The 15,473-nt window shown below is 38.8% G+C and overlaps 1 protein-coding gene across 1 annotated transcript; it reads right to left on the bottom strand.

Annotated features, from left to right (window-relative positions):
• Positions 1-355: 355 nt before the first annotated feature.
• Positions 356-4,204, bottom strand: LOC133863110 (uncharacterized). Its single transcript, XM_062299104.1, has 10 exons — positions 4,201-4,204; positions 3,931-4,009; positions 3,768-3,833; positions 3,582-3,687; positions 3,318-3,360; positions 2,908-2,980; positions 2,386-2,473; positions 1,081-1,137; positions 927-1,005; positions 356-626 (listed from the first exon to the last, which is right to left on the bottom strand). Exons 1-10 carry the CDS (start codon positions 4,202-4,204, stop codon positions 613-615), a joined length of 609 nt encoding a protein of 202 aa, XP_062155088.1. The 3' UTR covers positions 356-612.
• Positions 4,205-15,473: the final 11,269 nt, after the last annotated feature.

The raw sequence follows: 15,473 nt of genomic DNA, 5'->3' as shown, positions 1-15,473 counted from the left end.
AAAATGTGATGCTCATAATTGCGACTACTTATTCCAGTTTTCCTAAAAGTGGCTTCTCAGTGGAAAACTTGTAGGTTTTTTTTTTTTTTTTTTTTTGGTAGTTTTAGATTAGGATTTGATCTACGGAATTTCAGGCAGCTTAATATTTGATACAATGGAGCATCGGCAGATTCGGCATGGTGCATGTGAGGCGTGATATTTGTACCCTACTTCATGATATGTTAAGAAAAAAGATTTTCCTAGTATTTCAAGTAGGGATTAACATAGTGCATGTTTGATTCTGAAAGAAAGAAAATCAGACAGCTTTTTGAAGGCAAGGTTTAGGGTCTGACTATGAAATTATTACCAAAAGAAACAAAAGAAAGTTGAATCTTAGAATTATGGATATCTTTTTCTTTCTTAAGGATTACATGAATCCCGTTGCAGACGAAGACTGCATAAAAGTATATATGGAACAAATTCCCAGAGGACAGCAAAAAATGGCATCTGAATGTTCCAAATCTCAGAGAAGATGGTCTCCTCTTTACAACCACCACCACCAACAAACCCCAATATGAGAGGAGAGGATCACCCCTAAAACCGTCCTATTGTTGAACGATCACACCTCCATCATCAGTATCTCGGAGCTGCACCAGACACCACACAACTGTTTCAGAAAATTTTCAACAGGAAAAAATGGGAGAAAAATAACACCAAGAATTCTTTACAAATTGCAAAATCCAGACCTCAAACCCAGCCAAAAAAAAATGAATATGTGAGTCAAAATATCATATACTTCGTAGGTTAATGGTAAGTCAAAATATCAATATACTTCCGTAGTTTTAACTTTGAGAAAAGATCAATCATTAAATATGTGAGTCAAAATATCAAAACTGTAATCTCCAACTCATAAAGCAATTTACAACTGTAGGTTAATGGTAGCCTACCTCCGCCAATTGTTGCTTCAGGCAACCGCTCAATTGAGTACTTGTGCTTGGTAATGTACATAATTGGTACACCAGGGGTCTGCCAGTGAACAAGCAACCCTATAAATCAAAATCCATTTCCTTGTAATAAAGTGCAATTATTAATTGATCATACCTTCCGGATCCTACGCTTCAAATCTCGATCACAAGTAGCAACAATGTAGCATTTATGCTGTTTCCAAAAAAATAGATTGTCTATGTTACAAGAAAGAAATAGTACTAAGTGCAAATAGCGTACTGGTAATTTACAATTGCATTCACCTTGAAAGAGCAAAACAACTTGGTTCATACTTCAATATAATTTACAAAAATAACTAATGATACCAGCAACAACACTGAAGTGCACATTCATATCGTGAAATAGATAAACTTTGAGATGCCAGATTACATGAGATGCAAGTTGTTGATGTTTTGTGCACCAGATGTACGTCCATACTTGATCAAAGCCCCTTCGTCTTGGGGTTTGGAATCACATGTTCAGTGTACATTTAAGTAAGAACATTGGGGACTGACCTTTTATTACATTTATTCAACATCTTTACTGTAATTTTCTTTGGATGTACTGTGCTTCGAAAAATAGTGGAGCAACTTGCGTTTCAAATTACAATGTATGCATGAGGTACATTATTAGTAATCTGGGAATTGGCAACATTGACAGAAAGAGGAAGGGTGGTAGGAATAAACTTCTTTAGGTGCAGCTATACTAAAGTAAGTAGTCGGCCTAACCTTCGGTTCCCATAACCAAGTTTTTCTTTCTCGCTACTTATGTACTTCTTACTTAATCCATACTTTTTTTTACTTTTTCTGAAGTGTGGAGCAAAGCAACGGGCACCCTCTACTTCTACTTATAACTATAGGCGAACGGCCGGCATTGCAAGCAAATAGAGAGCCCCGCTCATTTGAGTTGTCGTGAGCCGGAAAGTATATCGGCGGTTTGAGTTGCGAAAGTCTCTAATGTCTAATAAACCCTTCCAAGAAGCAGTTAATGATAGTTACAATAAAATGTTCTGTTCACACTATTGCATCAGTAAAGGCTATGATAATTCACTTTTCTTTTTTTGTTATTTCTTTTGGATAGACATTACAAACATTCGCAGTGAAGGTTCTTTAGTTTACAAGAAAATTATCGTTAAAGAAGTTTTGATCTTGTATGCTACTTCTGAATCGTATACAACCCAATAGAAAGACAAATAAAGACATCAAGTTTCACTATTAAAGATAATGGATAAACATACAGGATCACTGTCAAAAAGGATAGTACAACAATGCATCTTATCATATGGGTCACATATATTTGGAGGATTTAAAAAATTCTGAGGAACTGATTAAGCTTTTGGGAAAAATGGGAAAATTTGAACTAATACTACTAAATATGGGTAACACACACAAGAACCTTCGCATCAAATTAATCCAGACATACCTCAGTAACTCTATCAACAATACAGTCATCAGCATAGGTCCCTTTGTGAGTACAAATTAGTCTTTCAAAGCGAGGATCCTTAGCAATCCTGTTAGAGAGGGGGAGGGGGTAATTTTCATTAGCTGAAACATCATTGATCATGAGCATGTACAAGGATATCCAAAATGCTAATAGAAGAATAACAGTATTGCACTAGTTGGCACATATGATGCATGACAATGGCAGCAGAAAAAGGCAATGTTGAAAAATTTGATTGCAAAGACAATAGGATTAAAAACTAAGTTAATTTGCACTCTTTCCTTTTGATTGAATAAATTTCATCATCCAAACAAAAGAAGAAAATCATTACTATAATGATGATAAGATAAGATCACAACTGATCTGATTCCTGCAAACCACACTAACACATGCATCCAACAATCTCAAACCTCTTCAAACTAATATAGAAGAGAGAGGAGTGTGAGCAACAATCACAAAATTTATTGGGAAATTTTGCAGAGTAAGTACAACACGGGAGGATACCTCAAAGCTACTCGATATTTCTGACCTAGCTTCTCAAGCTCTGCCATCACACAATCAGTGATGCAAGGAGTGCCTTCAATCCAAAAGGTAAATGGAATCAGTAAAAACAGATTAAATAAAAAATGATTCTCATTCCATTACCTAAGAATTCATATAGACATCCAAACGATCATGAGTAATATTTTGAGAGATATTATTAGAAGAAACTAACACAGCACCAACCGTTTGCCAATAAGACATGGAACTCGACGCCTGTTAAAAACCCAACCCGCATTCACAACTATGTTGAACTTAGGATAATAATCAACACAGAAACATTCCTAAATCAATGACCAAAACCAAAGGAATGACTAACAAGTAGCAGTGCATGATTCATACAAATTTTAATAAACCAGTGATTCCAAACTTACATTTTGCGTATAAGCAGTCCATCATTCCCTTCTCCAGGTCCAACTACATAACAATGGACGAAATTGCATAAGTTCAGATTAAAACACAAAAATTACTGAGTCTAAGTAGGCAGAGAATGAGCTCTAAGATTGAAAAGTACTTGATATCATTCTAAGAATTTTATAATCTAACAGTAAGATTTTGTCAAACTTTGCATTTTTCAACCGAACCCATTTATAATCAAATCTAACAAAATCAAAACAAGAACACTACAAATCACTCACTTTATTCTGTATTGAGAAATTGATGAAGTTGGTATCTATTAGAACCCGATATGGCGGTCCCAACGAGGTGTTGTAATTGAAGAAAAGCGCCGACGAAACCTTCGGCCTAAATCACACAAAATAAAAAAATGTAATAAAATAATAAATAGGACAAATCACATTCACAAATAATACAATAAGGCTTACACATTTCTTGGGAGCTTTGTTTCGTTACTGTCTTTCTTCTTTGGGTCCAGAACCTGTTGTTTGTAACTGAATCCAGTACATGAAACAAGAATTACTAGAAACTACGGCAAATCATAAACTCATAAAGAAATAGTTGCAGATGAAATAATTTTTTTTTACTTACTTTTTAATGGCTTTTTGGGTGACGAGCTTTTTCATGACTGCAAATTTACGACCTTTCTTCGCTTTCCCCAACTCTTTGACTCAATAGCAAAACAAGCTAAGACAAGGTTATTCCTGTTCCGAAGAAAGAGAGTGTTAGAACCCGTTTAGTGATTCAGACTGATTGGCGCACTAGAAAGGAATGGAAACCTATTATCTCGTAAGCAAATTGGTATATAGAGATGAACATACCTTTAATTCAACAAATATATAATAATAACAATAATAATACCCATTGATAACTGGAAAGAAAAACTCACCAATATGGAAATAGGCAAACAGTTCATTTTCATATCAATTGACAGTTAACCGGATTAAAAGAAAAAATCACAAAGTTGAAAATAAGAAAACTGATTATCGGTGGTACGTACTAAAAGCAATTCCTCATTCTTTTTGCCAATAGTAAAATCATAGGAGCAAAAAACACATCGAACTAAATAAAATCATACGAAGACCAACCTTTCCCGTACCACGTTGTCGGCGTGGGACGTGTACTCGCACAAGTGACGCGTACAAACGTTTGTGCTTCGACAACAGCTTGTGCGGGCTAGATCACGTCAGACACGACTGAGAAATTTCAACCCAACTTTTAGGAAGCCCTACTGAGGCTGGTGAAGGAGGAAATCGGAATCCTACCTTTTATACGAAACTTTCTTTTTCTTTTTCTTTTTCTTTTTCTTTTTTTCTTTCTTTTTTTTTTTTTTTTTTGCCTATTTATACGAAACTATTTAATTAAATTGAAAATACATCATGCTATTGACGTTTTTACGCTTTTACTAGGATTGGCAATTTTTGACACGACTCGCGAATCCGACACGAAAATACAAGGTTTAGGTTTTGGGTAATCGGGTTCGGATCAACCCGATTATGACCCGTTTATAAGACACGATTATAACACGGTTAGATAATAAAAAAAAAATAATCAGGAAACGGTGGAGCCCCAAGCCTAGCCGGGTCTTTTGTGGTTATATTTCTTTGTGTTTGTGTATTACCAAAAACTTCACGCAGACACAAGTCCACGACCGTGAGACTGTCGAAGTTCAGCTTTTGAAGTCGAAGCCTAGCTCCACCACGCAACCCTCCAAAACGGCATCGCCCCCAACGACTTGTTCACCGTTCACGCCGTCTGAGTTTCAGCGACTTGGGAGCCCTAGATTTGGTGCTTGATTGCTTGTTGGCTGTGAACACGATTTCCTGTGCGATCTGGGTTTGGAAACCACAGGGATTGCCGGATTGGGTTGCTTTTCTCGTTGGATTGTGTTGTTTGCCTGTTTGGTTTTCTCCTATGACAGTGTAACTGCAATGCGAATTGGGAATTTGGGGTTCTTCCGTTCTGCGGTGGGTACGAATTGGGGTTCAGACAAAGACGACGACGAAGAGTCGAAGACGATCCTTCATCCTTCTTCTTCTTCGGACGATTGTCGCGATTCAGGAGTCTCGGACGAAGCTTCTTGGCTCTTGCCTTCTTCGGTAGTTCGGTTCTTCTTCTTCATAACGGGTTACCCGGGTCGTGTTCGGGTTTAAAACATCAAACCAATTAATAATCAGATCGGGTTCGTGTCTGACCCGATTGTGTAATCGGGCCGGCCGGGTTGACACGAACTCGACCCATGAACCCGAATTGCCAAGCCTAGGTTTTACCTGATTATATACCATATGTCTACAATTTTGCCTTTGACTAAAATATAAATAAATTAAAAGATAAATGCATTTTTAGGTCGTATGACTTTGAGTTTTGAGAAATAGTTCATTGTGTTTTGAAACGTTTTTGTGATAAGATAAAAGATTAAAATTAGCCTTTACCGAAAGAAAAAAATTAATAAAGTTCATTAATATGTTAAATATGGGAAGGGGCGAACCACCCTAACGGTTTTGGAGTTGTTCGACCACCCCCTATAAGCATATATATGGGGTTAACTGGCCAATAGCCGTTTGGAGTGGTTCGACTAGTCTGCCCTCAAATGACAAAAAATAAAAAAAAAACAAATGCCCATGAGATGGTTTGGCTACTTCTTTAGCCAGCCTGATTCATATTGATAGTTGATATGACATATTAATGAATTCTATCAATTTTTTAACGGCATATACTAATTTGTTATTTTTTTGCTTACTTCAATAATTTATTATTTTTGAAACTTGATGAACTTTTTGGGACGTTTTGTCAAAACCTAAAATCCCCAACCATAGAGTGATTTATTATTTTTAAACTCAATAAACCATTTCTCAAAACTCCAAACTATGTAATTAAAAAGATTAAATATAAAAAAGCTTTTTGAACAACCGATTTTAGAAGAGCTTTTTAAATTTTCAAATGTGTTAAGTTGACTCATCAAACTACCACCGTGTTCAAAAAATGCTATTTTTTTTTTTTAATCGAAAACACACTTATCCTCTAAAAAGCAAAAATTAAAAATTACTAAAAAAAACTATTTTTCAAACAAAAAGGAAAAAAAAATAAGTGTGTGTGTGTGTATATATATATATATTTTCCCTGGATAAATGCAAAATCAGTCACTATAATTGGCCAAAATACAAATCACTCACTGCGGTATACAAAAAATTCAAAGGTCATGAGGATAGGCGAAAATAACAATTTAGTCCCTGCAATCAAAACACTTGACAGATTCCTTTAATGTCTATGTGCAGTACCAATAAAATGATGACATGTGTCACTCTTAGTAAAAAAAATGGGGGGAAATTACACTTTACTCCCTGATGTATCCACTCATGGCAATCTGACGCCCAATGTTTAATTTTTGGTAGATGACCCCCCTGATGTTATCCACTTGTTCCACGTTGGACCACACGTGACCTCTTGAAGCCAAACTTTCCAAAATTGTCCCTGTTCAAAACGGTGAGTTTAGACAAATTCGTCACTCCCTCACGTCCCTACCTTGGCTTCTTCGCCGGCGGAGTCCACGACCCAATCAAGCCAAGCCAGTCAGAAGGAGCTGGCTCAAGGAGTACATCGAACCAGGTCCATACTTTTCGCAGCTCTGGCAGGTTTTTCTACCCGGGCTCAAGGTGGTCTTCATCAATGAAATGGATGGAGATTATCTGCCGGCCAATGTTCAGTTCATAATATTCAAGATGAAACCAACGTAGAAGATGAACAATGGCGAACGTGAAGTTGGAGGATATGTCGTTGCAAATTTTCCCGAATCTTGCAGTGATGAATGCGTAGAAGATGAACAAAGTCCACCAAGCTGCGAGTGTTCATCATCAACATGACTATTCAAAAGGAAAAAGAAGAAGGAATCAACATATTTTTCCTCATGGGGTTTTGGGGAAACCTTTGTTCAGTTGGGCTGATCATCCATCGCTAATCAACAATGAATTATGTATTCCAGGAAACGACGACGTACAGGGAGATTAGGAATATAATCAGACAAACGAGGAACGTCTTCAAGAACATAACCGATCGAACCGATCATGACCTTCCGCTTAAAACTGTTGGAGGCTTCCATCACGACTGATGAATACCCGTTTCTCGGACTCGAGACGACACTCACAAAGCAGTTTATGGAACTCGAAGAACTTCTAGAAGAATCAAGGAGCAAAGGTTTATCGGATAAGGAATTGGACGAGCAGTGGAGAATGGATGGTCCTAATTTGCTTTCACGACCAACACGGCAGTGCCAGCAAGATCAACAATGTTGGGTTTTTCATGCATTGTTGGCGATCATGGAAAACAGTATACGAGGAAGATGATGACACGTGTAAGATGGAAGTGAGACGTGGAAGCACCATGCACGTTGCTCTCCAGAATTGGCAACGTGGACGTCCAGCAATATCACGTGCGTCGTGAGGGTCTCTTTCCAATTTGCACCGATACTAGATACACAAAGAAGTTATACTAGTGGCTCGCCATGATAATCTTGTTGGATCTGAACCCATTGTTCATCATGATAATCTCGTTGAGGTTGGACATGTTGTCGGGGCTGGAATAGAGGCAACCGTGGAACTTGTTGTTGGCTAGCAAGATGACGGACATCAAGGAGTTGCCGAAGTTGTTGAAAAGATCGAACTTTAACCGGTTGTGGTTGATGAAGATGGCGTCCAATGGCTTGTCGAATAGCTCTTTTGGTACAGTCCCTTTGAACTCATTGAATCTCAAATCATGGAACTTGAGATGTGAGAGCTTCAAGACCACCCCTTTATAGATTTCTTGAACAACCATTTCATCGTTTTTGGCCGTCCCGTGTTGACCTAGAAGTTCAGAACGACAACGAGTCCGCGGTGAACCAGTGCTTGGCCAACTTGTCAACCATCTCAGGGCTCAGCTACAACAAGCCGTTGTGGGAGATCCACCTCTTGCTGGCCCACAAGTGCGCGATCTTTCGGGCTCACCACACCACGCGTTGGGAGATGGGGTCTCGCTGATGTTGATGCTCTTGGCGTGCTACAGGATGAAGGATGATGCGGACGCGCTACCCAGGATAGGGTCTCTTGGGAGCCGGAGGAACAATGAGGGAGGGAACCATAGGGGTTGGTGGCAGTGGGTGAAGGTTTTGTGGGGGTTTCTGATGATGGCTTGCTTCACTTTGGTGTTTGTGGTGGAGTTTGTGTTAAGGGGTTTGTGGCTTCGTGACAAGGAAACAACTATAAGCGGTGAGGCGGGAGTGGAGCTCTAGCCGAGGATGCTGGCCACGGCCAGCTTTTGGCTCAAGGACATGAAGTATTCAAACAGCCTCTTCGAAGTGGACAAAAGGTGCATGACGTGGTTTGTGGAGAGAAATGGAACATACATAGGCTGCACGTTCTGCATGGGCCTAGTTTTCTACATGTGTTCACGTCATTTTTAGTGTTTTGTAAACTTTTAAGTTAAACGGTACGTTTTGTGTTGTATTCTATATTCATTCTTCAACTTTGATGCAATTGGCTATGGCTATGCACATACCACTACCGTGAGTTCCTGGAATCCTGGTCACGCAGGTCTGCGCAGGTAACAGACGCAAAGAGCTTCATGGTGAAGCAAGCCATCACACTATGGACGTGTTTGGTAACCAATTGCCTTTTTCACCCATTGCCTTTTTCCCATCACCAACAGTGACCGTTGGAGACAAACATCTGCCACTCTCAGACAAACCAGCTGCTCTTCTTTGAATTTTCCTCCCGTTGAAGCTTTGGTCCTCCCGCCCAGAAAATTCAGCTTCAGCAGAAACCATTTCCAATCAGCACAACTAACGTGCGCCTTTCAACTCTACGCCCATCCCCTCTTCTCACCTTTTCCCTTTCGTTCTTCTCTCTGTGCAGGCCATCAACCCATCACGCCATCAACCCCTCTTCATTCCTTGGCGATTACGAGCGCAGTGATTGCAATAGCGGGGGTGGTGCTGAGCTGGATCGCCATCGAGATCGCCTGCAAGCCCTGCCTGGAGCAGGGGCGCAACGCCATCGACCACTCTCTCAACCCCAACTACGACCCCGACGACGACATTTCCTCCAACATTCGCGCCCCTCCCCACCTCCGATTTTCAAGGAAGCCTCGCCGATCCAACGGCCCCCGTTGCTTCTTCAGCTTCCTCCGCTCCCGTCAAGGCCGTCTGATCGCCACCACTATTGCATCACATAACTCATCACCCCTCTTCTTCTCTGGTATTTTCCAAACCGCCATCATACAGTTTAAAGGAAAGGATATGAAAAGGTTTTCTTGGATTCGTGTATGTGCGCGTCGGTGTGATTATCTAATGTTTTTTGTGAGTTTGGGACGTTGGTTGACTGACATGAATTGTTTGACTTTTGATGTTGTGAATGGAACAGAGATTGTTGCTTACATGTTCGTTGTTTTACCAATTGTATGAAAAATGTCAGACTGATTCTAATCTAAGAGAGGCTTTTATGACTTTGATTGTTATAAGTTAGGATCCTGTAACATAATTTATATGTTATTTATTAGCAATATTTTTTTCATTTTTCATTTTTTGTTTTTTTAGGCTGGGTATAATGGCAATTACCTCACCTCCATAATGAACGTTATGAGAAAAAAAAAAAATGGTGTGTTTCAGATGAGATAGAGTGGAAAAGTCTTGAAAGAAAACTGGGAGTTTTGATTGTGAATATGAATTGAAGGAACACTTGGAAGGAAAGAAATGAAATGTGAGGCCAAGATGTTGAACATGGAGAGACAAGTAGACTTTGTGTTCTTGAAAGATTGAAGTTTGAGATAGGTTGTACTGGGGAAACATTCTTGAGCTTGGTGTTCACAGAGAAATATTGGTTATTGCTTTAGTACACAATTTGGTCCTCCTTTTTTATCTTGAAAATTCCATTGATTTTTGTGGAAAGTTGGTTATTGCTTTAGTACACAATTATTATGTATATTTTTCAGCATGTTCAGTTTCTCATATTAGGCATCATGATCAGTTTCTCAGTTTCTCATATTAGTCATATTTCTGTTGAAATAAATTTAATTCAGCATTTGCTTATGTTGAACATAATTATGAATAATGTTATAATATTGTCACGTTATTTGCTTCTCAATGTAGACACGTGTAAATGTCTACAACAAGTGATCTGTCAAGTGGTCCCCCGTTATGTCGCTGTGGAATTCCTGCACGTCTAAGGAACTCTAGGACCGAGACCAATCCCGGTAGAAAGTGGTACGGCTGTATTAACTACAAGATAATTCCCCTTTTAACGATGAGTGCTTATATTTTGTTGTTAGTAGCCTATGACCCTTTCGCCTTTTTCATATCATCTAGAAACTCGGTGATTGTGATTTCTTCGAGTGGGCTGATAAGGATATTACTAGTTGCGAAAAGAGGTTAATGGAATACCTGCAACAAATGGAGGACAGAATGCATGCTGATAACGTTAGAGTTGAAGAACTTATTGAACGAAAGTGCCGTGAACATTGTGACCAACTTCTGCGGGAGTTACGGTCCAGTCAAAATAATGGGAATATGTTAAGGGTTGCGTTGTTAGTAGTAATATTGGTTTTAGCCTTTTAATTTAGTGGTTTTAGTGGACCTAGCAGTACCAAGTTGATGTTAAAATGACAATTATTTTAAGAAGTTTGGCTGTACTAGTTTCCTGTATGAAGTTAACTTGTCTTTTTAGAATTGTCGCCATTTTTGTAAACAATTCTATGAACTTTATATATGCTATTTAATATATTTATCTTTCAATATTTGTCAATTTCATCTCAGTTTGTTTAGATGGTGTCGAATCATTCAAAATAAAAAGAAAAGCAATTTTAATTTTAGAAAGTAATTACAAGTGCGATGAGAGTTTAAGAAATTAAATAAAAACTCTCCTAACACTTATTAAATTTGTCTATCACCTATTTAATATATTTATCTTTCAATATTTGTCAATTTCATCACTCAGTTTGTTTAGATGGTGTCGAACCATTCAAAATAAAAAATTAAGCAATTTTAATTTCAGAAAGTAATTACAAGTGCGATGAGAGTTCGAGAAATTAAATAAAAACTCTCCTAACACTTATTAAATTTGTCTAGCACCTATTTAATATATTTATCTTTCAATATTTTTCAATTTCATCACTCAGTTTGTTTAGATGGTGTCGAATCATGATAAATAAAAAATTAAGCAATTTTAATATATTAAGTAATTACAAGTGCGATGAGAGTTTAAGAAATTAAATAAAAACTCTCATAACACTTATTAAATTTGTCTAACGCATACTACTCGAAATTCAACCATTGTTGGTGAATATGCCCTTGTACATTTTGGGTTTGCTTCATAGCGGGGTGATGCCATAATTACCAAGTTCGTGTATTTATATATAGAGTAAACTCTTCTAAAAATGAAATATATTGCAAGAATTATAGGAGACAAAGGGAGTAGAAGCCATAGACTGAATTTTATAAGAAAAATACATATGGTCTGAAATGAGCATACTCTTCATTCGAAACTTACAAGTGAATTCTAAAAGCATGGGATTTTTAGAAACATCATCCCCACAAATACAACCCAATAATGGAGAATGGCTTAAACGTGACTCCACATACTTAAAGCCATTGCATCCCTCACTTTCCCCATATAAACAGCACTACCATCTGATTGGTCCGGTCGTTCGCAACGTTTTCCGCCAATCCCAATTCCTGCCGATCATCAACATCAACCCAGGGGTTCAGTTTCAGCAAAGCCTTCCGAAACAATGGATCTGTCATCCCGTTATATTTCCTAATAAAGTTATGCAAAGTGCAGCACGCAATTACAAATAGGCGTTGGTATCGTAGCTTGTATGGCGGCATTTTATCTAAAATTGGAAACCGGTTCTTTAACACCGCAAAAGCTCGTTCCACGACAGTCCGGAGAGACGAGTGCCTATAGTTGAATAGCTCCCTCAAATTCCTAGGAAGTTCTTGGCCATCTTGAAATGTCGCCAAATGATAGCGCTCACGTCGATACGGCGGTAAAAACCCCCGATAGCAACTATATCCCGAATCAACCAAGTAGAATGAACTTGCACATCACGTACAAATATCAATTTGTAATTATCCAAAGTACAATAACGGGGATTCTTAAATGTTACATATGAAGTATTTGTGTCGTCTATTACCTTCTTTAGGGGTTGGAAAGCGTAGTGTTAGATCATTCACACACATGGTAAAAATTCGTGCGTCGTGCGCACTCCCCTCCCAACCAGCGTACACAAATGTGAAGCACAGATCTAGGTCTACAACACACATGACGTTTTGAGTGGTTGTATGTTTTCTACCTCGGTACGTGGTGTTATCCTCACTGGGCACCTTCACATGAATGTGCGTGCCATCAATAGCACCTATACATTCCTGCAATTAATATATTTTTTGTTAGTATAGTGCGATATTTAATAGCACTAATTCGAAGCTGTATTTTCTGGACTTCGAAACAAATGACAAAGCATTGCTCACCGTAAACCATGGGTAGAAGTTCCCATTTCGGGCAACGACATGGTGTGGCTTCATTGTCTGCGTGGGTTGGATGATTGTTTTACCTAGCCTACAAATGGCTTTGCATGTCTTTTTACAGTATACGTTCACAGTATGCAACGATCGTTGGAGCCGATCAGACACGTCCCTCTGCGACCAATCGTGTGACATTATGAGGCAAAATACAGCCACTTGCTCTGTGATCTTCACATATCGACTGCTTTGCAAGAAGCCATTCTGCTTTAATGTGTTACAAAGCGCAAGATATGTATCAGGCCACATTCTAAAGCGCTCGTAGCATGTTCTCGGGTTGGGATTTGTTAACACCCAATAAATCCACATAGGGCCCGTTAGCTCAGATGTTCTTTGAGGTATAGGACGCCTTTGTCTTTCTTCAAGTTGTTCCTTCCACTCAGCTATCCTGATGAACATTTGCGCAAGCTGTAACTCAACTTCTACAGTTTCGGGATCGTTGATAAAAGCGTCATCATTGCTTCCAAGCGATGATGCTATTGATTCTCTATCTGAATCATCCTCATCACCCCACGATGCATCAGAATCGGAACATGCGTCCAATTCGTCCTCCCAATTTGGATTTTCAAAACTTGATGGTCCAGCATTATCCATTTTGGCAGCTCTGATGTTCATTAGACAATAGTTGAGAAATATTCAGATCCAATATTAGAACATAAAGCATATGCTGTCAAATATTTTCCAGACACAACAAAACAAAAGTACTACAAATATATAAATATGAAGAAGAAAAAAACAACTGACATATATAAATAGTGCTAATTAAAATGTCGATGGAATTAAAATAAAGACAATGTCTAGAACATAAAGCAATAGTCTGAAAATATCTAAAGGATTAGCACAACAACTAGATAACGAAAGTGCGAAATCACAGATCCTTCATATTAATCCCTCGCATGACCCATCCCACCCTTTTAATCGGGTCCATGCCAATGAATACCCTTGCCCTTGTCCTGTCGGTGAAGGAATTGGCAGTCCTCCAATAATTTTCCTCCGTCACGAGATGCTCAGCCGCCACTTCGTTCAGGACCGCCATCGCCTCTGCGATTATATCTGGTTTACTAGTAGCGGATGACCCTTTGGCTGTCTTTAACTTGCAATTAAGCAAGTCAAATTCTCTCTTCATTTCCGACCATTCACTAGACATTTTCCCAACTTCCAATTCCTCAGTGGTCGTGTCAGTATGCTTGCTGCTCCGGGAGGAATTGAGGGGTGTTGCACGGCGCTTACCCTTGTTTGGTGGCATTGACATGCCAGGGCGGGGCATGTCAAGCTCTTCCAAGTCGATCACGGCACATGGATTATTTAGGTCAAGCAACGGGTTGTCATCGCCGCGTTCGTCATCAGTGTCTGGCGGATCCTGTGTGCTGGCGTGGGCTAACTCTCCCGTGGCATACGATCCCGCAAATATGGAGGTCAACAATGGGAAGAGGCGCGGCGGATTGTACTTGAATTTGTAATATTTATCCGCACCAAACTCCTTCAAAACAAACAAAACATGAAGCAATTCGTTAGTTTGTAATGAAATATTTAATATGAAATTTATATGAAAAAAATTTGTTGATACTTACAAATTTCAGTTGCTCCCACTTGTCATCGCTATTGGTGACCGTGTTTGTCGTGTGGTCCCAACCGAAGCCTGTACCCACCTTCCCGCTTAGGAGCATAGTGAAATCTTTGTGACATTGTTTTAAGCCTCCTATTTTATTAGTCACTTGTCGGGTGGTGTAACAACAATTGTCGATACGATTGTTGAGGTCATCCGTGATTTTGTTCACGTGGCTACTGAATGAAGGCCTAACTCCTTTTTGGGCAAGCCCTAGAAGAATGAAGATCAAGTGTTCCTCATTTTCCCGAGACCATACAGCGGGTGGGGCCTTGGGCTGACTCAAACCCTTAGCCTGGTGCTTCCTTGGAGATTTTCGGGGGGTACCGATATTGTTCATCTATATGAGTGGAAATAACACATTTTTCGTATATGTGAAAATCATAAGCTTAAATAATATGCTACGAACTAACACATCTGAAAATATGATAGCATTAAATTTTCAAGCTGTCTGAATGTCATGTACTTAAGGCCAATACAAATCTGAACTCTAAGCATAGTCATCAAACTTAAGCAAGATAGTGTCTATTATAACATTCATATAACCTAAGTTTATATGTAAGAACCACCCAATAAAATTACGTGCATCACAGTAAGTTATAAAAGTAAAGGTTAAAGCAGGATAGGATGGCCCTATTTTAGCAAACCACAAATTCGCAAAAAATCGAATGGGTGTAGAATATCGGATGACCCTTTTTTTTAAATGGTCAAATTACCTATTTAATTAACAAGTTTATATGCTACTTAAACCAGATTACTAAAATTAAAAATTAAATGAAAAGTTTAAAAAGTACTGCATTCTGTCCTCTTGATTAAGTACACAAAAAGGTATTAAACAAGAAACTATAAACTTCCGTCACTGCAGCAAGTTCCTCACACTCCAAACCAGGTAGAAACGATAAAACAACAATCATAGTCCATAGAACTCAAAAGGCAGCCCCAGATGTGCAACAGAGGATGGTACACAAATCATTTACAATGTTA

The sequence above is a fragment of the Alnus glutinosa genome, chromosome 3 (genome assembly GCF_958979055.1).
Source record: "Alnus glutinosa chromosome 3, dhAlnGlut1.1, whole genome shotgun sequence".
In the NCBI taxonomy this organism is placed as follows: domain Eukaryota; kingdom Viridiplantae; phylum Streptophyta; class Magnoliopsida; order Fagales; family Betulaceae; genus Alnus; species Alnus glutinosa.
Note: the sequence above shows the minus strand (reverse complement) of the source record. Positions and strands in the feature narration are given on the sequence as shown.

What these genes read in the sequence shown, in the direction of transcription:
- LOC133863110 (XM_062299104.1), bottom strand. An exon ending in ACAAAGCTCCCAAGAAATGT is followed by an intron (nt 3,688 to 3,767) that starts GTAAGCCTTATT and finishes TGTGTGATTTAG; the next exon opens with GCCGAAGGTTTCGTCGGCGC. An exon ending in ATTTCTCAATACAGAATAAA is followed by an intron (nt 3,361 to 3,581) that starts GTGAGTGATTTG and finishes ATTGTTATGTAG; the next exon opens with TTGGACCTGGAGAAGGGAAT.